This window comes from Rhodnius prolixus, unplaced genomic scaffold, assembly GCF_049639745.1.
Source record: "Rhodnius prolixus isolate KJV_2025 unplaced genomic scaffold, Rpr scaffold_1, whole genome shotgun sequence".
NCBI lineage: Eukaryota > Metazoa > Arthropoda > Insecta > Hemiptera > Reduviidae > Rhodnius > Rhodnius prolixus.
Genome location: NW_027411581.1, coordinates 62,266,061 through 62,289,100, shown reverse-complemented (window position 1 = coordinate 62,289,100; position 23,040 = coordinate 62,266,061). Strand labels below are relative to the sequence as shown.

At 31.9% G+C, this 23,040-nt stretch overlaps 3 protein-coding genes and 1 long non-coding RNA gene across 13 annotated transcripts in view; 3 read left to right on the top strand and 1 right to left on the bottom strand.

Moving 5' to 3' along the window:
• The window catches only part of wde (Fibronectin-III type domain-containing protein windei), a 30,898-nt gene extending 18,194 nt beyond the window's left edge, over positions 1-12,704 (top strand). For 7 of the 9 annotated variants that reach the window (XM_074112425.1, XM_074112421.1, XM_074112423.1 and 4 more), the window contains exons 3-14: positions 1,633-2,766; positions 4,132-4,841; positions 6,363-6,506; positions 6,910-7,038; positions 7,413-7,697; positions 8,827-9,253; positions 9,981-10,069; positions 10,534-10,591; positions 11,083-11,186; positions 11,307-11,400; positions 11,678-11,847; positions 12,451-12,704. In XM_074112425.1, the coding sequence (XP_073968526.1) occupies positions 1,633-2,766; positions 4,132-4,841; positions 6,363-6,506; positions 6,910-7,038; positions 7,413-7,697; positions 8,827-9,253; positions 9,981-10,069; positions 10,534-10,591; positions 11,083-11,186; positions 11,307-11,400; positions 11,678-11,847; positions 12,451-12,588 (3,482 nt within the window). In that variant the 3' untranslated portion in view covers positions 12,589-12,704. The remainder of the gene's footprint in view (positions 1-1,632; positions 2,767-4,131; positions 4,842-6,362; positions 6,507-6,909; positions 7,039-7,412; positions 7,698-8,826; positions 9,254-9,980; positions 10,070-10,533; positions 10,592-11,082; positions 11,187-11,306; positions 11,401-11,677; positions 11,848-12,450) is intronic. The other 2 variants (XM_074112428.1, XM_074112429.1) reach the window with 2 other exon arrangements.
• A 716-nt stretch (positions 12,705-13,420) lies between these two features.
• On the top strand, positions 13,421-16,361 carry cyp33 (peptidylprolyl isomerase cyclophilin-33). 2 transcript variants are annotated; one of them, XM_074112404.1, is made up of 7 exons: positions 13,421-13,600; positions 13,668-13,837; positions 14,225-14,383; positions 14,494-14,694; positions 15,258-15,439; positions 16,064-16,130; positions 16,214-16,361. In XM_074112404.1, the coding sequence occupies exons 1-7, from the start codon at positions 13,567-13,569 to the stop codon at positions 16,280-16,282; spliced, it is 882 nt and encodes a 293-aa protein (XP_073968505.1). In that variant the 5' UTR covers positions 13,421-13,566; the 3' UTR covers positions 16,283-16,361. The 2 variants fall into 2 exon arrangements, with proteins under 2 accessions (XP_073968505.1, XP_073968506.1); XM_074112405.1 differs by having other exon boundaries at positions 13,438-13,596.
• Positions 16,362-16,810: 449 nt separating this feature from the next.
• On the top strand, positions 16,811-22,313 carry l(2)09851 (WD repeat-containing protein 1 l(2)09851). Its single transcript, XM_074112401.1, has 8 exons — positions 16,811-17,262; positions 17,353-17,486; positions 18,310-18,462; positions 18,999-19,227; positions 19,508-19,676; positions 21,204-21,372; positions 21,488-21,658; positions 22,158-22,313. Exons 1-8 carry the CDS (start codon positions 17,121-17,123, stop codon positions 22,293-22,295), a joined length of 1,305 nt encoding a protein of 434 aa, XP_073968502.1. The 5' UTR covers positions 16,811-17,120; the 3' UTR covers positions 22,296-22,313.
• Positions 19,438-22,096, bottom strand: LOC141446049 (uncharacterized). Its single transcript, XR_012453458.1, has 2 exons — positions 21,903-22,096; positions 19,438-20,435 (listed from the first exon to the last, which is right to left on the bottom strand). It is a non-coding gene; the product is annotated as an uncharacterized lncRNA (long non-coding RNA).
• Positions 22,314-23,040: the final 727 nt, after the last annotated feature.

Below are 23,040 nucleotides of genomic sequence, written 5' to 3'. Positions count from 1 at the left end.
TTAAGTGTAAATGTTTCATAAAAGTGAAAGTGATAAGTCAATCAATGGAAAACAAATTTCGGTTTAAATAAAGTCAACAAACGTCAGGTAGGAAGCCTTCTGTGATTGTTCTATTCTAGACTATTCAGTGAATATAATAAATAAAAGCTCTGATCATTATGTGTTAATAAAATTTAAAGCAGCTCCAATGAAGAGTTGATAGTGAAGAGTTGATTTGTAAGTGCCATTTGTAAGCAATGTCTTCTGTTTCTTCTAAATGCTTTATTTCTAATTACACACAAATTGAATAGTCAACCAACAAATCAGCAAATTGTCTCTTGAAGGATATGGGTGGAAATAAAAGGCAGTTAATCTGCGAACCGAGAGGAAAAATTGGGAAAATTAACGAACTGCTCTAGAACAAAAAAAATTAACAATCGCCAATACGTAATATTACGTCATCTTTCATGGGAGGAGGGATTAGTAAATGAGTTTGAAAATTTATTTAGTTTAATATAACTGCCATATAATAAAACGTTTACTGGTATTATTGCTCTGAATAACATCAATTTAGCAAATTTTGAAATAAAAGAAACTGTTTTCCATTCATTTATTTTTGTATTTGTTAAGAAAAGGACAGAAAAAAAACTTGACCACTAATTCCTTGGTCTGCCTATTTCAAGTTTTGAAAACAAAATACTTATATGGAAAGGGGATTAGCTATGCGTTTAGCGTACTGGACTCCCACGCGGAGGTCCCGGGTTCGAATCCACCTGCTGACCTCTTAGATTTTCTCTTTCTAGGAGCTTCTTAAGCTCACTGACCGTAACGAGAGAACATTGTCCGGAGGCCGGCAGTGCACTGAAAAAAGCTCCGGGCACCTTAGATGTTGACGCGCCTTAAATCATTAAAAAAAAAAATTTCCTAAGAATTCATGATGACATTTAAATTTCTAAATCCAAAGAAAAATAATAAGATTTTGTTTTATGGTGCAAATATTAAATTTTAGCTTTCAATTTGTTTTGTTAAAAAATTAAGACTCACTGGATTTTGCTGCGTGATCACCTTATATTTTGTAAAGAAAGTTAAAGGAAGAAACTCATACCATCTTTGACCATTCGAGAAAAAGTAAGAAGAAGAATTAAAAAGAAAAGAGATCACAGTTTTCAGGAGAAATTTTCTGTGGGGTTAAAACTTTCCTTTGTAATTAGAAATAATCGCAATTGTTTGATTCTATAGATTCCGTATTGATCCTTGGTTTTCTCTAGGCTATGCGTAGATTTTTTTGAACCTAATAATTGTCAACGAGTGAAAGGTTTTGTAAAAAGTAGTGTAAACCTATGCAACAGCCAGACTACAAATCAATATTTCAATAAAGTGACAATAGAACACTTACGACTGACTGTCTAAAAATTGGTGACATCAATGTAAATGCTTAATTTTTACGAAAATGCAACAGTGACATGTGATTAGACCAAGTATCTTTTAAAATGAAAATACTGGTGAACTTATACTGGAGACAGGCTTGCTAGATGCGAAAATAAACATCCTTACTTTATTCCAAAAATGTTTGCACAGTTTTGATATTATGTTAATTTATTTAGCAAATTTCTTTAACAAAACCTTATGTAAAGAAGTTGCTATTTTTTACAGAGTACCTCGTAGAAATAGTCAAAGAAGTAATGAAAGAGGATGTACTTGAAAATGAGGAAGAGGACAAGGATTCAACAAATTTAGTTGTTGGTAAAGTTGTGGAAGTGAATAATGATGATTTGAATGTGAATGTTTTGAATGAAAGTAATAAACAATTAGTTAATGGAGGTACAGAAAATAGTGAATCTGTGCAGCCAGAAGAGAGATTGCGTGCTTCAGAAGGCAATGGAATTGCTACAAATGATAATGATCATGTACCTGCTTCAGAAAATTTGATCAATTCTTCCCGTAATTCTTCGGTTCAAGATTTTGCACAAGATTCATTGAAAGAAGACAGTTTTAAAACCTTAGAATCGGATAAATCAGAAAATGTTTTAGTTAAGGAAGACTCTGTAGACTGTTCAAATAAAATAAGTTGTGATATATCTTCCAACGAAAATGTAATTAAAGATTGTTTAGTGTTTGTTCAGCAAGAAATTAGGCATTGCAAAGAAAACGATGTCAAATTAGTTATCCCTTCAACTAAATCATCAAATATTGAATTAAGCAGTAGTTCTAATGAAATAGAACATTGCGAGAATGAATCCCAAGAAAATAGCAATTCCACTAAAGGGGATAAGTTGTTCCCTAATTCCGATGAAGTTCTTTCAAAAGTTCAGTGCAATAGTGGAAGTGTTAACAATGAATCTTCTATAATATCCGACATTTCTAGAGCAGAAACTGGCTCTGAAGACATCATTTCTAGCGAAAACGGAGGAGCTGTGGGTAAGTTGATTTGCAGTGAAATTTTAGAAAGTCGTCAAGCGAATGATGAAGAAAGTTCAATCCAAAGTGCTACTGATGCACTCGAAACGCTAGTTTCTTCTGAAACTTTGGAAGATGAATTATCTAAAATTTCGTCAGCAGCAACATCATATGCAAATACTGTATTAGAAGAAAATTTAAATTCAGAAATTGTACAAATTTGTAAATTAAAGTTAGAAAAGGAAATATTACAAACAGATGAACAAATCTCTCTGAATCAATCTGTTGATGAAAATAACTTACAATCTTCTATTGAAAACGAATCTAATAATGAAACAAAAGAACCTGTCGTAGTGAGTTCCTCCAAAAATGAAGAAAATTTAGATAAACGTAAGTACAAAGTTCATTCCTTTTTCCATAGATTCTTTTTTGGTAATGATAATTTGTTGTTAAACCGAGCGAGATGTTTGTTACTCTACAACTAGTTTATTGTAAATCTGATGGTACTAGAAATGAACATTTATTAGTTCGTATAATGTTAACATAATCTTGGTAAACTTTAATTACTATATAATAATCTCTTTTAAAACAGAAACCAATATAAATCTTAAAGAGTGTTTTGCATAGTTACTTGTGTATGTTATTTAATCTTTAGAAATTGTAAATCTAAAAAGCAAGTATATATTTTTAAATAAATTGAAGAATGAGTTTTATTTATTAATGCTAGATTTAGATATGGATACAAAGTTATTTTTAAGGCTAGTCGTTTGTTGTCTTAATTTCCTCAATTATGTAGCGGTTTTTGCAACTATGTTTTAGATCAGTCTTTTTTTACTATATTCATTCTCTTGGAAATCGAAATTGATCTGCTCTAACGGCTACTTAGTGCAGTGATATATCATAATTAGGTTTTCACCTGTTTCTTTCGCCGTAGGACCTTGTACTTCCTAGAACTTACCAGTTACTAGTATTTAGGTTAGAAAAGTATCAAACTCTGTAATATAGTTAATAGTTTATCTTCGGCAAACGGCAGGGTGTAAGAGGGTTATTTGAAAGAAGAAAAACTTTTTTTGTTTATTTACAAAACCTTCTCTGATTTTTTTTTTTTTTTTTTGTGTATAAATGAAAGAATTTTGATTAGGTCATACTTTCAAAATAAATATTCATCGAAGATACATGTTTCGATATCCACTAAACTCATTAACAGATTTTTAGTCACTGTCTCTATACTTTTCTGCTTTCGTGTCTTTAACTAGATTTTAAAGTTGAAACGAAAAAACTTCGCAAGTTCCGAATTGATCTGAGGAGGTGTGACTAGATTATTCAACAAAAAGATTTGTAACATAATGGTCTAGCAGAATAGCGTTAACTTAACAGATTTTTCACGTTTTTCTAATACTATTAAAATATTTCAGTTCTCTTTAGCCATTATATTTAGTGCTTATATACTCACATTAAAGCATACATTGTTAGAAGTAACAGTTTACGAAATACAACTGTGGCAGTAAATTTATTGGGAAAAAGTGGAAAGAAGGTTCTCATTTAGAATTGTAAGAATCACGTAGATTTAAGTGAAATGAAAATTCGTACTTTTTTTTCACAAATTTTTGCTAGTAAGTGGTAGTTAACTAACAGTGGTTTGCGGCGCAAATAATTTAAGGCTAACTTCGCATTTAATTATTTTGTAATAATATTAATAACATTAATTACTTTGATTATGTATTAATTGGAAAATTCTTTCATTTTCTGCTGCAGTTGACAAAGACTCTAAAGCTTTACTGAAAAGATCAAGAAATGGAGGAGAAAATGAAGATTTATCAAAGAAATCCAAGTTAAATGATAAAGATGATACAGTAACCGAAACTAAAAACATTGCAAAGAGGAGATCATCAGGTGATACATTCGACAGTACAAGTAAAAGAAAAAAAATACGGTTACGGGACGATAGCACTAATAATTCGTCTGATGCAAGACATATGATTTTAAATGGTTCTGATCAAGATAAAACAGTAAATAAAGAGAATAATAAAAATGTTGGGAAAAAGAAACATGAAGAAGAACTGTCAGATAGGAACGAAAAATTAAAAGAAGGAAGAAGGTTACATAAAGATAAGTCGTCAAACGATTTGAAGAACAGTAAGGAAAAAAAAAAGAAAAAAATAGAGAATAGAATGCAACATTTAAATGGTACAATTAAGGAAAAAAATAGCATAAAATCAGCTAAAACTGCCAATGTTATTGAAAGAGAGGCACCTACTAATGAAAACACATTAAAATTTATAAAAAAGAAAGATACAGATGTGGAAGAATATGAAATATTAAACGGCACTAGAACTAGTAGTTGTCCACTTTGCAGTTGTGCGTGTAAATTTAAAAGAAGTGATCGCAAAATTTTAGGAGAAAAGGCAAAAGCTTTTGTGGATGTTGTGTCTGGAAATCCGGAGAATATTAACATTAATTTAGTTGTAAGTATTATTTTTGCCATATAAATTTATTATGCTTGTTCTACTTGACTTGTTTTCGTCTTAAACTAAGTAAAATGTATGAACGTAACTTAGTTTTACGTAACAATGATTATAATAAAGGCGCTACGATAGCCGGACGGTTAGAGGCAAGGCCCGCAAATGTAAGATGTATTGTGGTTAGATTCACGGTTTAGGCCTTGGATTTTATTTAATGGTTAATGCAAGGAATTTATAGTAAATTATGTATGCTAGTCGTCTATGTCCGCTACAGCTAATTTATTCGTTGGATGTTACGCTTGCCCGAAATAATGGCAGTACATAATGAAAAGTATGTAAAAGTTGCTGACTCCCTAGCGAAGTAAGGTTTTGGTTCAGCAGCCACGCGTTGCTGAGTTGGAGCCTGATCTACTTCTAAGAATTCAGGATTTAATTTCATAGGGTAAATAGCATTCTGTAACACTTAATGCTCTAATGCTCGCTGAGAAAGTCGTGGCGAGTAATCAGTCTCTAAAATTCTCAGAGGTACAAGTTATGGCAGGTTACCGAGGGGCATATACTATACCAACAGAGTGGCCCTGGTTTTCTAGACAGTGATGCCAACTACTAAGTGCATCTTTTATACCGACTTATTTCACAGAACTCAGCTTCTGAACGATAAATTTGGCCAATTGACCTGCCCTAACATTTCCTTCTGTACCACAGTTAGCAGATTATTCACTCTTCACAGAACAATTCTCCAATAGCCTTTTGGTTTTCTCAACGCCCAGTATTATTTTAGCCAGGATATTAAATTAGTAATCAATCGAAAACTGCAAGTTTCCACCATTGAAAGTTCTCTAGATTCTTTTACTGTATCCAGCTCTTCGTTGTCATAATTTGATGCATTTTCACCGACAAGGAAAGCTCTCTGCTTCCACCATATGAATTGATGCATATTTTGTTCTATTTATTAGTAGTATTTTTGACATTTTTCCCCTCGTGTTTTGGTAAAGTATTAGAAATACCTCTCCTAGATGGAAGTCCGGTATTTATAATTTAGTATTTTACTACCCTAGGCCTCGTCAGGTTACCTTCCGATTTGGAAATAGTCATTTACATTAAAATAACATTTTTGTCTATTAGTAGTAGTAGCAGTAATTGCCTATTTTTTCAGGCAGGCTTTACCTCCAACTACCAATTAGATGTCGTGGACGGAGGCGACTAGCAAACATACTTTACTGTAAATTTCTTTTATTAATCATTAAAATAAAATCCAAGGCCTCAAGACCGGGTATCGAACCAAGTACCACAATGCATATTAGCATTGCAGGTCTCGCCTCTTAACTGTTCGGCTACCGTGGCGCCTACTTTTATCTATTAAACACTTGACTTTTATGACTTTTTATTCTCCTTTAGCATTTTTTTTTTTAAATTTTATGGTAATAAGTTATGTTCGACTTTTTGTTGAAAGTAATATTTTTTAAATTATGAATAGTTTTATTTTAACTTGTGTAAAAGTAACGAATAACAATTTACCTTTAGCAGAAGCTGGAAGAATTGGTTGGGCAAACAGTTGCTGATTGGGCGACAAACAAATGTGATGTTGGTGCCGTCAGAAGAAGAATACATTATCTGGAGGAAGAGCACGATCGTCTTACACAGTTGACTATTCATTTAAAAAAACAGGTTAGAAATATTTTATATAAACACCTTACTTTTCTAAATAATTTCTGAACTGTCATTAAAGTCATAATCCAGTTATGAAACTTAAATAGTTTTATTTAATGGGCGTCTCCTCTTCTGGATGTCAAGCTCAAAAGCTACCCTCATAAGAATAGTGGGAGTAGGAGGAAGAGGTCACCTTCACACGAGCCCTAATTCAGCTGTTTTTGTTTTCTTATTTTGCTTAGTTATAAGTTTTCTTGCCAATCTCGAAGATGGGCGCTCATAAATCCGTTAGTTTCTACATGTTACACCTTCAGTTTGTCCAGAATATATTTCTTATATTTTAACACTTTTAAAAATTTGTGTAATAAAATAATTTTTTGTTTTTCCTTTTTAACATTTTAATTTTTTGTTTTGTTTACAGTTGGATGATGCTAGATGCATTATAAAACGTATTATTGATGAAAAAATAGCTCACAAATCTTGGGCTGAAGGAATTGTCCCATTAAAGGTGACCAGATCTGTTGGGATGCAAGTTTGTACCGCTGGATCAGTAAGTAAAATTTTTATAAAGAATTTAATTTTTGCGATATATTACTTCATTAATTCGTTCCCAATTTTATTAATGTTTTCAAAATCGTATAAGTCCTCATTTATTGTAATTTTAACTTTCAAAATATCTGTTACACGCTCAGTTTTAAATCTTGTAGGTATATTTTCATCTGGGTTCCCTATTAAATACTAATTGAACATCGCTTCCCTCGCAATTGTTTTGCAAAATTTTCCTGCCTTTTCCTCTTTTTGTTAGTTCTAGATTTGCATTATGTAAGTGAAACAATGAAATTAGGTAATGTGGTTGAAGTGAACCCCTAATCTGTTAAAAAATTTATTTGTCTGAAATAAGTAAAAATAAAAATTTATTTACAGTCTCACGTTTTAATGAAACCAGTGGAACACGATAAGGATCCATCTTCCAATCAGATCACCGTCGCATCCGCTTCACAGACTACAAAAACAAATCATAATAGTCACATAAACAAAACAAATAAAGGATCAAGTGGTAATAAGCCTGGAGGAGATGTATTATCAGAAGCCATGCCGAATGTTTCTCTTCCGCGTAGTACGTCTTCAGTTGCTGCTGGCTTGGGTGTTAACCGCGCAGAAGGAGTGGATAAGACAAAGCACGTGCTTCATAAAGTTATTCCAAATACTGTAAGTCTTTTATTACCAAAAAAAAGAGTTCTGTTATTTACATAATTAACTGTACTGAATTTAAGAACAATTTCTTTTATGAATTAATGAACAATCACACAAATTTCACTTATTTAATTTATTTAACTTTTCTTTTTGTCTATTTCTATATTACATATATGTCCAGATCACTTTACGTATGCTTGCGCTGCTCCCAGTATTTGACATACTCGTAGGTGTTAACAATAACGTGACGACTGTTAAATGAAATAGGTACCACGGAAAAAAATAAATAAACCAATACTCTCGTTCGGTATATTTAAATTCTCACTGTGCTTTAGAAAAAAAGATAACTTTATACATATGTATCTGATGAATTAGAAAACGAGAGGACTACTAATGACTGTTTTATATATGGAAACTTATTTATTATATTTCAATAAAATAAGATTGATTATTCGTAAACATTAAACATAACACAATCTGCCTAACTTAACTAGTTTAGTTCAATAATTTTATTGTTATTGTAAATTTTGTGAATTTACTGTTCGCCAAAAGGGCTTTACTATAATTGTTACACGTAAAGTATTCCCTATTTTTTCAAGCGAGGCTTAATCCAAATACCAATTAGGTGTCGTGGACGATGGCGCAAAGCCATTCTTCTTTACCATATTTTTCTGACAAAAAATAATGTATTCTAATACTTGTAAACGAAAAGTAATCCTCACTAAGTTCCTCACTAAATGAAGTTGCTGTTAAAATTTTTTTCTATGTCCCGATTGATCAAGTGGTTTTCATTCTAGAATTCAAATACTTGAATAGCAACATGATTATACACATGACCCGTCACTAATAGTGCGCCTGCGTTCTATCCATGTCAATCCCACTTTTGGTAGATTAGTATTTTCCATTTCGGAATGTTGATTAAACACAGCTGTTGGAGCGCTATAGCATGTAGAGTGCAGTGTTACTTTTCTCCACACGGTTGATTGGTCTTTGTAAACAAACGAATTCATTTTTTCTTATTGATATTGCTCTAGAATACATTGTTTAATACTCAGGAATATAAAAATAAAAATTCAGATGATTAAATATTCTATTTAAATTTATTTACTTTTTCTATAAGTGGAATTTTTAAAAATTATTTTAGAAACCTGTTACGCAGAACTCTGTAACACCTTCATGCGTAGTTGAAGATGATCCAGAAATAGAAGTAATAGAGCCAGCAACAGATATAAGAAATAAAGAAAAAAGTACCACATCGCTTAGGGTGTCTACAGTTGAAAAAAGTACCCCAGCGGTTAAGGGGTCTACTACAGCCGAAAAAGGTACCCAATCGGTTAAGGTGTCTACAGTTACTGCAAATCCGACGGTGCCCACAGCTCCATCAGGATCCAGCAGTACTACTACAGGACATCTTACTTCTGGAATATATTTATTGAGTACTCCTCCTGTATCAGGAGCCACTATAAGAAATACTCGTCAAATCTCGTCTAACGTACCTGCCGCATCAACTTCCGAAATTATTGATCTCACAGATAATGACAGCATGGCTGTCCAAAATAATAAAACTGCAGGTTGGTTTATTAGTTAGAATCTACAATAGAATTAGTATAAAAACAAAAAAACCATTGTGTTTTTTGAAATCAGATTCTGAATCATTTACATGATTATTAAATTTGCAATTGGTAACATTTTTGCTATTGGCAACTTCTGATAGAACTATTCTTTTAATCTATTGTTATCATATTTTGTTTTAAATGTTGTCATTATTGCTGTATACCGAAAATCTTGGAGGGGCTGGCAGTGCTGAGAATAATATCGCTTGATTTTAACCTCCAAAGCAGCTTGTTTTCTTTTATTTCTGTCCGGATACCTTACCAGATTGTTTTAGCATTTTGATGTGGAGTAAGTATTTGACTTCCTCTAATAAAGCTTCTCTGACAACTCGCTAACTTGAATCAAGAATAATACGCTTGCTTTGACGGATGTTGTTATAAAATCAACGATGTCATAGTTTGATATAGTTATAGAAACTTTTTGGATTGGGCGAGAATTGTTTACTTACTTTTATTTGTCAAGACAAATAATTCCCAAAACAATTGTAATCGTTTCCTTATTCACGAAAAATCACATTATTTTAATTATTCACTCACCGCCGGGCGCATGGACTGTTGCAGCCATTAGGCACCAAATCATTATTAAATAAGTATTCCATTTATATGAACATGGTTTACTTTTTTACAAATTTTAAACTTTGCATTTTATATAGTTTTAAAATTTTCCAATTTACTGTGATTTCAGCAAGTATGAACGTTGCAGCTCGTTTAGCAGGACCCTCAAATCCAAGGATAGCAGCCAGTCAACCAAACACAAAGCAAAACATACCTAGCGTAAGTATATTTATTCTAATGATAATAGTTCTCATTTTTAATAGTTTTAAGTAACACTTTAATCCCACTTTTGGTAGCAAGAGATTATTACCCTTTCAATGAAAACTTGCTTATTTGTGCCACCTCTTTTCACTTTTACTGCCCCTTCTGGGGCAAAAAAGGGTAGTAATACTGTTCTCATGTAGGCTTTTTCTCTATACCTGAGAAGAGGTAGTAACATCTTCGTGTTGTTTTTTTGATTATCTTAAAGATAAGTGTGTATAATTATTTCTCTCTCTCGCACTCCTCTTTCTGTGATTGTGTGTGTGTTTGTTTCTTTGTAAGTTATTGTGATTTTTACATGCATTAAAATTGTTCAAAAAGATTTGAGATCCCAACGTTGGTTAATTGGTTAATTGAAAAACATCCATTTGCCAAATTAAAAATAATAACAATAATTTAATTTTTTTTTTTTTCATTTACAGTTCAATACGCCTCCTACTAACAAAGTAGTTACATTCCCCGCAGATTCTACCACCTCCTGTAAGTAATTTTTTTAAAAATATATTATTAATCTTAAATTATTACATTTTGATGTAGTAAAAATGAACGATGAATAATTTTTGCAATTACGCTGTGATTTATATGTTCTATCAATTTATTCAATAGGTCAAAAGAGTCACATTTAGTCTTAAATCCTTTTATTTTAAAGTTGCTCAAGTCTCAATAGTCTTCATGGTTCTCGAACATAGATAGATAATAAATGAGATATGAATAAAGATAAATGAATAAATAAATAAATAAAAAATCGTGGAGTTTGTTTCGCAAGTTTGGTTTACCAGTCAGTCATATGATAGTTTAAAAACTTAATTTTCAGAAATAAAACAAATGACTAATTGATGGGTTGTCTGAAGTATCCTATTAGAAAATAATAATAAAGGATTTGAGATCTGAAAATGTGCTCTTTTTTTTGCTGTTGTATTAAATATTAAGAGGAGGAAGTTCAGTCTATAAAACTGATATTTCTTTTTCAGATCTGATTCAGAGACCAAACAATTCTATCAGCAATACAACAGCCCGTACAGCTGTTACTCAGCCTAGTTCTTCTGACGAAACAGAAGTGCTTCTTGCAGCAATGGTATGCCAATTATTCTCATCCTTGTGAAAATTACTTTTATTATTATTTTAATTGAATATGATTTAATTACCAATAAATTGAGTTTCTTCGTTTTGAATTAAATAGAATTTTTTGTTACAGAGTTCGTTGCCACCACTGCCGCGATCGCCTAAATATGGCGTTAATGTTCTGAAACCTCCAAAACCCACACTTAGGATATGTAAAAATAGTACAGGTACGATTCTTGTTTGTTAATTGCGATTAATAATGAAAATATTTAATTGCAATTTAAAATTTTACATTTTCTTTATTTGTTGTAAAAAGGAAATATAGATTTTCTGTTATGCAGAAATTCAAAGTTTCTTTTTGTGTTACGAAAAGTAGAAAAATGAAAAAGTGGTTTTGTTTCTGTATTTGTGTTCCACATCTCAAAAACTGAAAATCAATTGACAACGCTTGGTATAATGAAAACCAAATTTAATTACTAAATAAGTGTTTACTACTGCTTCTAGGAATTATGCTTTCCTGGAATTTTGAAGTTGATCTGCCTACCACGATAAGAAAATACCAAGTGTATGCATATCAAGAAGGGGCTCCTGTGGAAGTTTGTAAGACTGAAATGTGGAAAAAAGTCGGCGATGTTGACGCGTTGCCACTACCCATGGCTTGTACGCTTACCCAGGTGAATACTGCTCTTAATACCAAGTTTACATCTACTTTAGAAAAGCACTAAGATCCATTCCGTTTGATTAACAAATCAGAAGTTGTTTAGTAGAGTTAATTTAATGTAACGCTTCTTGGGTTTTTTGTTTGATCTCTTTTTTTAAATTCTTGTAATTTTTTTAGAGCTTTTTTGAGCTCAGGATGTCTAAACAGATAGGACTGAAAGTGTGCTCAAATTAGTGTATGCCTACAAACCTTTTGTGGGTCGCGGGATTAGCTTTCTGACCTACCCTCGTAGGATCTAATCTAACCTAATTTAAGCATCAGAAAAGTCAAAATTTGTACACAAAGTTCAGTTTTTGTGAAATCTTAAAAAAAAAGAATATTTGTATAGAATAAGCAGTATGAGATAATGCTAAATTAATCTTATTGATTGTTGTGTTAAACTATACAATTTAAGTTCTACTGATAGGTATAGCATTTCAGTTGTAATCTTTCAAAGAGAATATTTTAGTATCTCAAAAATATGATATTTTTGGATAATTCTAGTGATTTATAAGTATTTAATGACTGTGTGTAATTTATATCAAATAAAAAAAAGAGGTATTTTTATATGTTACAGTTTAAAGAGGGACATAAATATTTCTTCGTCGTAAGAGCTATAGACGTTAATACAAGGATAGGAGATTTCAGTCTCCCTGGAAGCATCATGTTAACCAGCTCGACCACACCAACTAACGACACCTCGTCTAGGGTCTGATTTAAATTGTAATTTTTTTTTTTTAAATTTTGTAGATATTGTAATTAGGAAGGTTTGATAAATGTCAATTTTTTTGCATGAAATAAATTTGTTATAAAATTTATTTAAACAAAACATTCTGAGTATTTTTCTTGTAACATTTTCTTTCTCGAAACTGTCCAACGAAATATGTCGTCGGAATGATTGATGTTGAGATGCAGAGTTAACAATTTTTTAATATAATGAAATACGGAACAAAGAACTAAAATAATAATCTGAAAATAACAATAATGAACATTGTTCTGTCTCAAATTAACCAACAAGTTGCTGTAACATGTTCTGAAAAAGTGGATGCCAATCAGAGTGAAGGAACTCAGGTTAGTTTAGTTCGGGATAAAGATCCACAGAAATTAATTTTTGAGAAGTCAGGAGGCAAGATAGATACTACCAATGGCCGTTGTAGCCAGGAAGAATGAATATTTTCGAAAAGTGATAGAATCAAACCAACAATTAAGATGTTCCTTAAAATTTAGCACCACTCGGTTTGAGTTCAGTCAAAAGAATGAAGGAAGCACCAAACGGTAAGAATATGAAGAAGCAGCAAAAACATAGATTGTAATCAAACACAGGGTTTGTTTACAAAAATAAAAGTAGTATGATTATAATTTGGAAACAATTAAGGGGTATTCTAACCAAATGCAAATACAGTAAAACCTTCCGGCTGCTAAGTTCAACCCAAAACTATTAGCAGTAGGTTCTAACTTAAATTAAAATTCTAAAACTGAAAATTGGCGGTAAAATTGGATTACCTCAGCCTACTGTTCAACTTATTGTAAGGTTAAATCTATACAGTGTATAACCTACTCACCTCACTCATAAAACTTAGAGCGCAGGTTATAGCGCGCTAACACTAGCTCTTGCTATTTGTTGTAGATCAAGAAAAAATTTAACTTGGGATTAGGGAATTATCGTTTGTACATAACTTTAGTCCAACAAGGAATGGGTAGTTCAACAAAAAGAACTATTTACGTAGGTAATCAACTATTATTTATTGTTATTCTAGTTTATGTTTTCGTTGTTTTACATTATTGCTATATTAGGAGGTCTTGCTGATGAGGTGGACGAAGAAATTCTTCGTTCAGCATTTCTTGCTTTTGGAGAAATAATTGACATTCAAATCCCTTTGGACTATCAGACGGAAAAACATAGAGGATTCGCATTTATTGAATATGAATTTGCAGAAGATGCTGCTGCAGCAATTGATAACATGGTGAGTTCTATTGTACTATACGCTGTTTTCCCCCCTTAAATCGTGTCTAAAAGTAAATGAAAAAAACTAAAATTTAAAGGCTAGAACCAATACATTATATGCGGGGGAATCTTGACGTTTTGAAATAAATTAAAATGCCTTTAGATGATATTGTTAGATAGTGTTAGTCATAAGGTGCGAATTAACAGAACGGAACTGAATACGCTCGTCAATCTGATTAAGGAAAATAAGCATGTCAAGTATATAATTTCCAGTTTCTAGAAAACGTCTTTATTTTCTTATTGCTTGTTTTTTCCTGGCCTAACTGGCTTCCTGAACTAACGTATTGCAAAGCTAAACTAAGTGTAGAATAAAACCTCAATAAACAATTTTTCTTTATTACTTCAGAATGATTCAGAACTATTTGGTCGTACGGTTAGAGTGAATCTTGCAAAACCTCAAAAGATAAAAGAAGGATCAACTAGGGCTGTCTGGTCCGAGGACACATGGTTGCAACAACATGCGGGAGAAACATTAAATGAGGGCAGTAAAACTTCAGAGCCTACGGTATAAACTTTATTTATTCATACGAATGTCTTTAACCGTACAACTAGATATATTATTTAATGCAGTTCATAATTACTAACGCTATTTAAAATAATTTTTTCTATTTGCAGGACTCAACAAACGATAATAAAAAAAATCCACAGGTTTATTTTGATATTTCTATTGGGCGTGAAAAGAATGCGGGACGAATTATTATGATGTTGAGAAGTGATATTGTGCCTAAAACTGCTGAGAATTTCAGATGTCTTTGTACCCATGAACGTGGATTTGGCTTTCAGGGATCCACTTTTCACAGAATAATTCCAGATTTTGTATCCTTTATTTATTGACAAATGCCTCGAAAACATTGCGTTGACTAAGGAGATTCATACTGTGCTAAACACCCTGTACGAATTGCAATATTTAAAAATGTCCTTTTTTATGGAGCAAACGCATTAAGAGATTATTGTGATTAATGATATCAAATATATTAGGTCTTTGACCTAGGTAATATTCTTTCCTGATCGCATGGGCGCGTTGAAGAAAAGCTCGAAAATATGGTAGTATAAAACAGTTTCAGAGCCTTCAAAAGCCAAGCTTAAAGATGTTGTAGGACCGCTTGGAAATCATGATGAGAATTGTTAGCTAAAATAAGGTCTTTCTCTTTTGAATATCTGGACATTCGGAATACAGGTGGTAGACGATAGATCTCTTGTACATATTTTCATTTTAATTATAAGTCAAAGTTTTTGGTTTACAAACATCTGTAAACTTCTCCTGTTGGGTTTAGCATTTATTTAGGGTGACGGAGATATAGTCATGATAATTATTTTAACATCTTTCATTATAAAAGTTATCTTTAGTTTATATTTTCCTTAAAGCAATTATTGAACAGATGTGTCAAGGAGGTGATTTTACAAATCACAACGGCACTGGAGGGAAATCAATTTATGGTGGAAAATTTGATGATGAAAATTTTACCTTAAAACACACAGGACCTGGTATACTTTCAATGGCCAACTCTGGTCCAAACTCTAATGGATCCCAATTCTTTTTGTGTACAGCTAAAACTGATTGGTAAGTTCAGTACAATACTTCTTTATCTTAATTGCCTTGTCGATATCATTGTTATTATTTCAGTATGTATTAATGTTATTCTTTGTGATACTACTTAAGGTAAGGAAAGTATTGCGATCTTGTCAAATATTCTTTGGCGATTTCTCTGGAAGTATGCTAATTGGTGTCATATTTTAACCATCGTCAGAGTTGATTCATTAGTTTGGTTGATGAATAGAATTTTAAATCCACTTACAAACTTTTGACTCAAACTACAATTGCTAAGAATTAACTTCTGATAATGGGTGAAAATACGAAGCCGATCAGAATTAAAGAAAACTAGCGTGCTATTAGAATCAATAACTACACTATTTCTTGTTTCATAGAAAAATTGTAATAGCTTCTGCCTCAAGGCCACGGTACCCAATTTTTTTTTTTTTAGTTAAGCAGAACGTGATTTCCTCCTTAAAAAAAAGTGAATGTTTTAGTGCTATAACATTCACTGATAGAATTTTTGATCACCTATCGAAGTATCGCAACACATGTATTTGTGACATAACGTAATTTCATTTCTAAAACCATTTTAAAAGGCATATCCGCACAACTAAGTTAGCCTTTCATAATTAAAATGAAAATATTTTACAGGCTTGATGGAAAACATGTGGTTTTTGGACATGTTCTTAGTGGGATGGATGTGGTTAAAAAAATGGAGGTGAATAATTTGCTTTGTGTGTATTTGGTTTTGAATACCAAACTTGCATTTATTTAATGAATGAACTATTATCTAAATTTTAGAAATGTGGTTCTAAGAGTGGCCAGCCTTCAGAAAAAGTTGTCATCACAGGGTGTGGAGAATTGTCTTGAAAGAGTGGATTGCAGTTTTGTAATATTGTAACTTTTTTTTAATGGTTTTGTGTAAATAAAATATTTATTAAGAAATAAACATTTTTTTCCCGAATAAATACTATTTTGCTACGGCCTTTTTTTACAGAGTCGCCCTTTTATATCAGTATAAATTTAATTATTATTTCCACTATTTTTATCTGATTTTCCCCCCCAAAAGGTTATAAAAAACAATGATATTTATTAAATTATAGTTTCTAAAGTACATTATTGTGTTAAAACAGCAGAAATAAAAAAGCAAAATTGTTCATTTTTAACTAAATTTGCAAATGAAGCTTATGAAGTGCAGTAAGAAGGCAAGTATGAGTCAAGGAAGGCCTTTGTCATTAAGTATCGTACCCACATTTTTATTAAAATTTTCATGTTTTCCAAAGAATGGGCAAAACTTTTTATTATTTATTTTTGTGGTATCGTGCTCTAATGTATACATGTATTAATAACAGACATGTTCACTTAAGTATTTCGATAATTAGTCAATTCATTTGGATCGATCACTTGAAATGGAGCCATCTGTTGATCAGGTTATTAGAGTGAGGTTTCTTGAATAAAAAGAAGGCGTGAAAAAAGTGGTTATTTGGTAATCCGTATGGTTTGTTACTTTAGGTTCGCCACTTGTAGAACCTATAAATATTGATTTATCTAACGCTGCATTTAAATCTGTGTCTTGCAAGTAAGAGCACATTTTTTCAGCTCCACGTGCTATAGATGCGATTGAATATTTGTATTTTTTACTGAATCAATTTTCGGAGAGGATCTTTTGTTTTTTGTTGCATTTTGGAAGTGTAAAGTAAAACTTAACATGACTGAAAAAATGGAAGATTCAGATATTGAGGATTCAGAGAATGGTCCTAAGATCTACCTTCCTGGAAGACCTCTTAAAAAAGATGAACTTCTTGTTCATGATCCTTCTGCTTACCTAATGCTACATGAAGCTCAGACAGGTGTGTTCTTTATATCTTTCAGTATTTAAATTTCGATTTTTTTTTTGCAATATGTAGTATATAACCTTATGTTCAACTACAAATAATCAGGGGCACCATGCCTGAGTTTTGACATAATACCCGACGGTGACGGCAACAACCGTACAGAATTCCCGTTGACTGTTTACTTGGTTGCTGGAACACAAGCAGAAACGCCAAATGGAAATAGCATCATCGTAATGAAGGTTTGTAAAGTTAACATCATGGAATTTACTTATTGTTACTTATTAACACAATCCATCCTCATCATACCTCTCTCTCCCACCCCTTGAAGTATTAAGAACATAAATATGAAGTGCAGTAATATAAAACAGTGTTTATCAGAAGGGCTTTACTAATACTAATACTGATCAGATGGGTTGGAGAGTCCAAGTCCAAGACAGGGAATCTAAACAAGTGCATACCATAATATGTATTTGCTTAGCTTCTCATGTTTGTTCACCTTACAGTTATGATCTTAAATTTGTAGATAAATTTCACAGAATAGCTCTCACACATCCTGACTTATTTTTTCTATCTCGCATTACAAGAACTTCGATGAAATTTGGAGAATAATACTCACAATATCTATGTGTATATTCGTTTTGTTCTTAAGGTTCTTTGGTTGTGTGGCAAGTTGTACAATTATTTGTACGTTTTCTGAGTATTGACATATTGATTCTACTAACAAAAGGCGATTAAAAGTCCAAATTTTTTAAAGCGCAGATGGAAGAGAACTCATAGGATACCCATTCTTGAGAATTTATTTGTTTTTCAATGTTACTTCAGCTGATATTGAAGTATTTCTTGTTCCACAGTATCCATTTTTATCCTCTGAAAGGCGGCGTTACTGATATTTAGGGTGAGTATTTTTCATTTGCTGGAACACTCACTCTTGGTATAAAAAAAATAAATTGTTTCTTCTATTAATGTTGGAAGTTCTTGTAATGCGAGATAAAAAACAAAAACAAAAAAATGTTTTTAGTATACTGAAGTCAACATTTAACACAATATGTAAAATTTTTTCAGGTGTCAAATTTGGTGAAAACTTTTAAAGAAGCTGATGATGACAGTGAATCTTCTGACGATGACAGTGACAGTGAAGATGAAAATTTTATTGCCAAGCTTCCAAAAATGGAGTCAGCGTTAGCTAGACATCGGGGTACAATTAATAGACTAAGAGTTAGTACGTATTTAGCAAATAATAGACTGATTGATAATACATGTTTGTTTCATACAGTAGCTTCAGTGCTGTAATCTCCACAGTTATAAATCCTTAGAAAAGATGACCAATATTGTGGTCTTAAACGACGTTATTTATAGTCGATTCTTGGGTTAATTGGTAAGGGACCATTTGGGCCTTTCTTTGAAATTCTATTTCCAGAAACTCTTGAGTTTTTTTTTAATTATTTATACGTAATTGCTGCAGTTGATAAAATTCCGAATGTACTTAAATTTCACTGACTATTGTCACACGTACAGAGAAGTGAAGTTAGAAAAAATCGCAACAGACCTTATTCACATTTCATCGCAAAAAATGAACTACGACGCGTAAAGTCGTAGAGAAATTATGAATTTTCGCTTTGTTTTTTTTGTCGATTGTTTTTTCATGTTAATATTCAAGGGGGGATGGACTTTATAGTGCTTTCTCCAATCTACTTCTTGTAGTACTAAATTATTCATATTATAAAATAATAAATAATGAAACAATGTTTCAGACAACTGTAGCCAACGGTAGCGTGTTAGCAGCAGTTTGGTCTGAATTTGGGCGAGTAAGTATTGTTGATCTTAAACAACAACTTCAAACTATTACTGATCCAAGTGTGCCATCTGTAAAGAAAAAGAAGAAGAAAAAGAAAAATGTTGGAGAACCAGTGGATCCGTTGCAAGTATTCACAGGTCATTCAGATGAAGGATATGGTCTAGACTGGTCTCCTGTGGCCAAAGGTAATTTGAATGTGATTTTTTATTTATAACTACTATATAATAACTCGAGGTATTGAAATTTTATATTTATATCTGATAGATGCAACCGCCGATAAATAAAAGAGCCGATTGATCCCTTCAGGAATCCAAATTTTCCTTTTTATGAATTGTAATAGAAATGTTTTTGCATTTATTCAAAATAGTTTATTAAAAATCATTATTTTTAGGAAATAAGATAATTTCATTTTTATTTTTCATTTATTTTTAACACTTCCAGCTTAACATTTTGTAATATTTTCAGGAGTACTTGCTTCTGGTGATTGCAAAAGTGACATTTTTGTTTGGCATCCTGCAGAGGCTGGTTGGAATATAACTAGTTCACCATTATCAGGTCATACGGATTCTGTAGAAGATCTTCAGTGGTCTCCAAATGAAGCTAACGTTCTAGCTTCTTGTTCTGTCGATAGGACGTTAGTATTACTTTTATTTACACCAGTTTTTTAGATACGTTCATTCCAGTTTTATGTCTTATGTACTTGTCGGAAATTGGTTTATCAGAATTGTAGGAATTGGACTATTTCACAGTGTTCAGTTCCTCATGGAGTGCTTGAATTTATCTGAAACCTCCGCATTGAAATCGATACAGACTGTATAATCCAAACAGAGCAGTCATTAATGCGAAACCAAGGAATGTAAAAAGTACATTATAAAAAAGTTACATTCATTTTACAAATATTGTGTACTTTTGCTTTTCTAGTTAGTACATTTTACTTTCAATTGAATCTACATTTTACTAAGAAATAATATTTGAGATGGTTTCGTCTTCATTCTTCGATAGTTACCATAAGAACTAGTTTCGTGTAAAATATTAATAATAATTCAATAAACTACGTCAGGAGTAAAAATAAATGAAATGTAATTACGCTCTTCTTAGAGTAAGTGCGAAAAATACTTTTTCTGTTTCAGCTGGGTTGTAAAAACCCTCCTAATAATTTTTGCCCTGAGAACACGTACACACAAAAAGTACATTTCAAACCTTATCGGGTTCGTATTCCATCGATTTTTGATTGGTGTGGATTAAAAGGTGTAAGTAAAACTCCTAAGCAAGTTGTGATACCAGAATAAAGGTTTTAAAGTTTCATCAAATATCATATCATCCATCATATTCCTGCAAAGTAATTTTAAATTCTTGTCTGTAATTTCTGATAAAACTTTTGTTTCCGTTGGGTCTGTAAAAAAAAAAAAAAAAAAAAAAAAAAAACACCTAATTATAAGTTTTCTGAAAGAACATCTGAGATTTAATTGTTATTGAATGAGAAGGTAATAGAAAAAGGTTCCTTCGGCTTATGTGAGAAGCAAAAATTGTCAGAGATGGAGTGATCGTATTTGGCGATAAAAATTTTTTATGCAGCTATGCAGGATCTCAATAGAAAACGATTGAAAATAAACTGTATACTTCGAAATGTTGAATTTTGTAATTGAAAAAGCAACAAATTTTGAATAAAATTAAATAGAGAAGTGAAGACTTGAGAGATTTTGTTAGATTTGGGAAGAGCGCATTCAGGTCATCCTAAACGATTAGTTGTGGCTTCTTTTAGAGTCAGTGCTTGTTATAGATGAACATGTTGTGTAATCGTCTTATGTATTGTATAAAAAGTATAAATGGGAATGAGTATTTGTGAGTAGGATAAACTAGAGGTTGCCTGTGCGCGTATATACTTGCAAACATCAATTAGCTCTTCAGGACCTATGTGTATTTGTGACTGTGTAAGGGTATCAGTGTAAATGTTGTTCGTGTTATTAAGATGGGATATTCGCAGGGACTCCGGACGACTGAAGAAAAGGGCTTGGGCAACGTCCTACGATGGACAATCAGTATTTGTAAGGAGCTCGAATCTCTGACCATTACAATTTTCTGAATTTTTATTATTTCATAGTTTAATTAACCCTATTGTCTCTGATTGTTATTACTTCTGTTGTATTTGCAATGTTTGAAGGATAAGAATATGGGACACGCGAGAACATGGTTCAACAGCTTGTAAATTAACAGTAAAAGAAGCCCATAAATCTGACATTAATGTTATATCATGGAATAGGAGAGAACCTTTTATTGTGTCCGGAGGTGATGATGGATTTTTAAATATATGGGATCTCAGAAATTTCGAGGTAAATTCTTATTCGTCTTTTCGTAAAAATTTATTAAACTTCACGCTTAGAAGTCTTCAGTAAGAAAGTATTACCAAGAGTAGGACTGTAAATGATTTGTAAAATGATTGTTTAGTCCAACAATCCTGTGGCAATATTAAAACATCATTCTAAATCGGTCACAACTGTGGAGTGGTCGCCCCACGAAAGTTCCATCTTTGCATCTGGTGGCGAGGACGATCAGATTGCCTTATGGGATCTTGCAGTTGAAAGAGATGATGATCCAAACATGGACCCCCAACTGAAGGTTTGTTAAGATCAGTTTACTGTAATAAAAGTGTAGAAATTATGCATAACTTTGAAATGCCTATCAATATTTGTGAGAAACTATTGTTTATAATTGGTTTTTGGTCATTTGAAACTTCAAAAGTGGGTTTCTAAAACTTTGTAATATATCTTTAAATTTGCAGACATAAACTTGCAAGTACGTTTATAAAGAAATTTGTGAAACATAATTAGGCGAATCATTAAAAATTAACCATATTACTCACAAATATGCAGCGAATGAGAGTTTTGAATTAAGGTAATTAATCGCCTATTTTTCAGGCGAAGCTTAACAATCACGTTCAAATTAGGTATCTTGAACGGGAGTGAATGCCCAAACTTAACAGTATTTTCTATCCAAACTCAAAGGATTCGAACTGGGGATCTTCCACTAATAAATCCACGCTGCATAACTATTGCACTAACACCTGCGCCTATTTTAACATAATTATATGCACGATTAATGTATTTATTTATTTTAGGGCTTACCACCACAGCTACTCTTTATTCATCAAGGGCAAAATGATATAAAAGAATTACATTGGCATGCTCAGGTACCAGGATTGGTAATAAGTACCGCAAACTCTGGATTGAATTTTTTCAAAACTATTTCTGTTTAATAAATCATTTTTAGTTTATTGATGTGTTTTTCATTGAATTATCCATGCTATCGAGTCAAGACTGGAGATGTACCTTAATTCAATTGTTTTTTTCCTAACCTGATGTTTTTTTTTCCTGTGTAAAGTGAGAAACGACTTATTCATTATTATGTACTTCCGTTCAATCCTATTGATATATACATACATACATATGTATATGCTTTCCAAGCAATGGATCTTATTTAAGGTTAAATTTTGGAATGATTTATAAGAAAGATATCGAAAGTTATTGGATTAGTATCATTATGGAAAATATTTAAAGAAAATGATTTTTTAGGAAGCCTGTTTGCGAAATGAGATGTAATTGATACATTGGTATTTTTTTGAATGCTAATTTAATTTTTTGGATTGTAGTTTACTTCTATTGCTACCAGGTAGTACATTTCATGTTTATTTTCTTGTTTTGAGACCCTCGAGTTTACTGATTATTCATCAACAGAAAGAGCTGACTGAGGTATACACATGTATTTTATAACAGATTGTTGTTTTCTTTCTTTTATTATCCCTTTGAGTAAGAATACATTAGAGATCGATTATTTTAACTAAATTTCTAATACATTTCTCTATAGTGGTATTTTTATTTAATTACAGAAGTACGAAATTCGATTGGTTACTGGTAAAAGTAGTAAAACGTAGAAGTTTAAACATAAGTCCTTACAAAATTAAAATTTTCTTATTACTACGGGATACGTTAAATAATTTCATT

What these genes read in the sequence shown, in the direction of transcription:
- cyp33 (XM_074112404.1), top strand. Translation starts at nt 13,567, where the DNA reads ATGGGTAGTTCAACAAAAAGAACTATTTACGTAG. An exon ending in ACAGAATAATTCCAGATTTT is followed by an intron (nt 14,695 to 15,257) that starts GTATCCTTTATT and finishes ATTATTGAACAG; the next exon opens with ATGTGTCAAGGAGGTGATTT. An exon ending in TGTACAGCTAAAACTGATTG is followed by an intron (nt 15,440 to 16,063) that starts GTAAGTTCAGTA and finishes AATATTTTACAG; the next exon opens with GCTTGATGGAAAACATGTGG.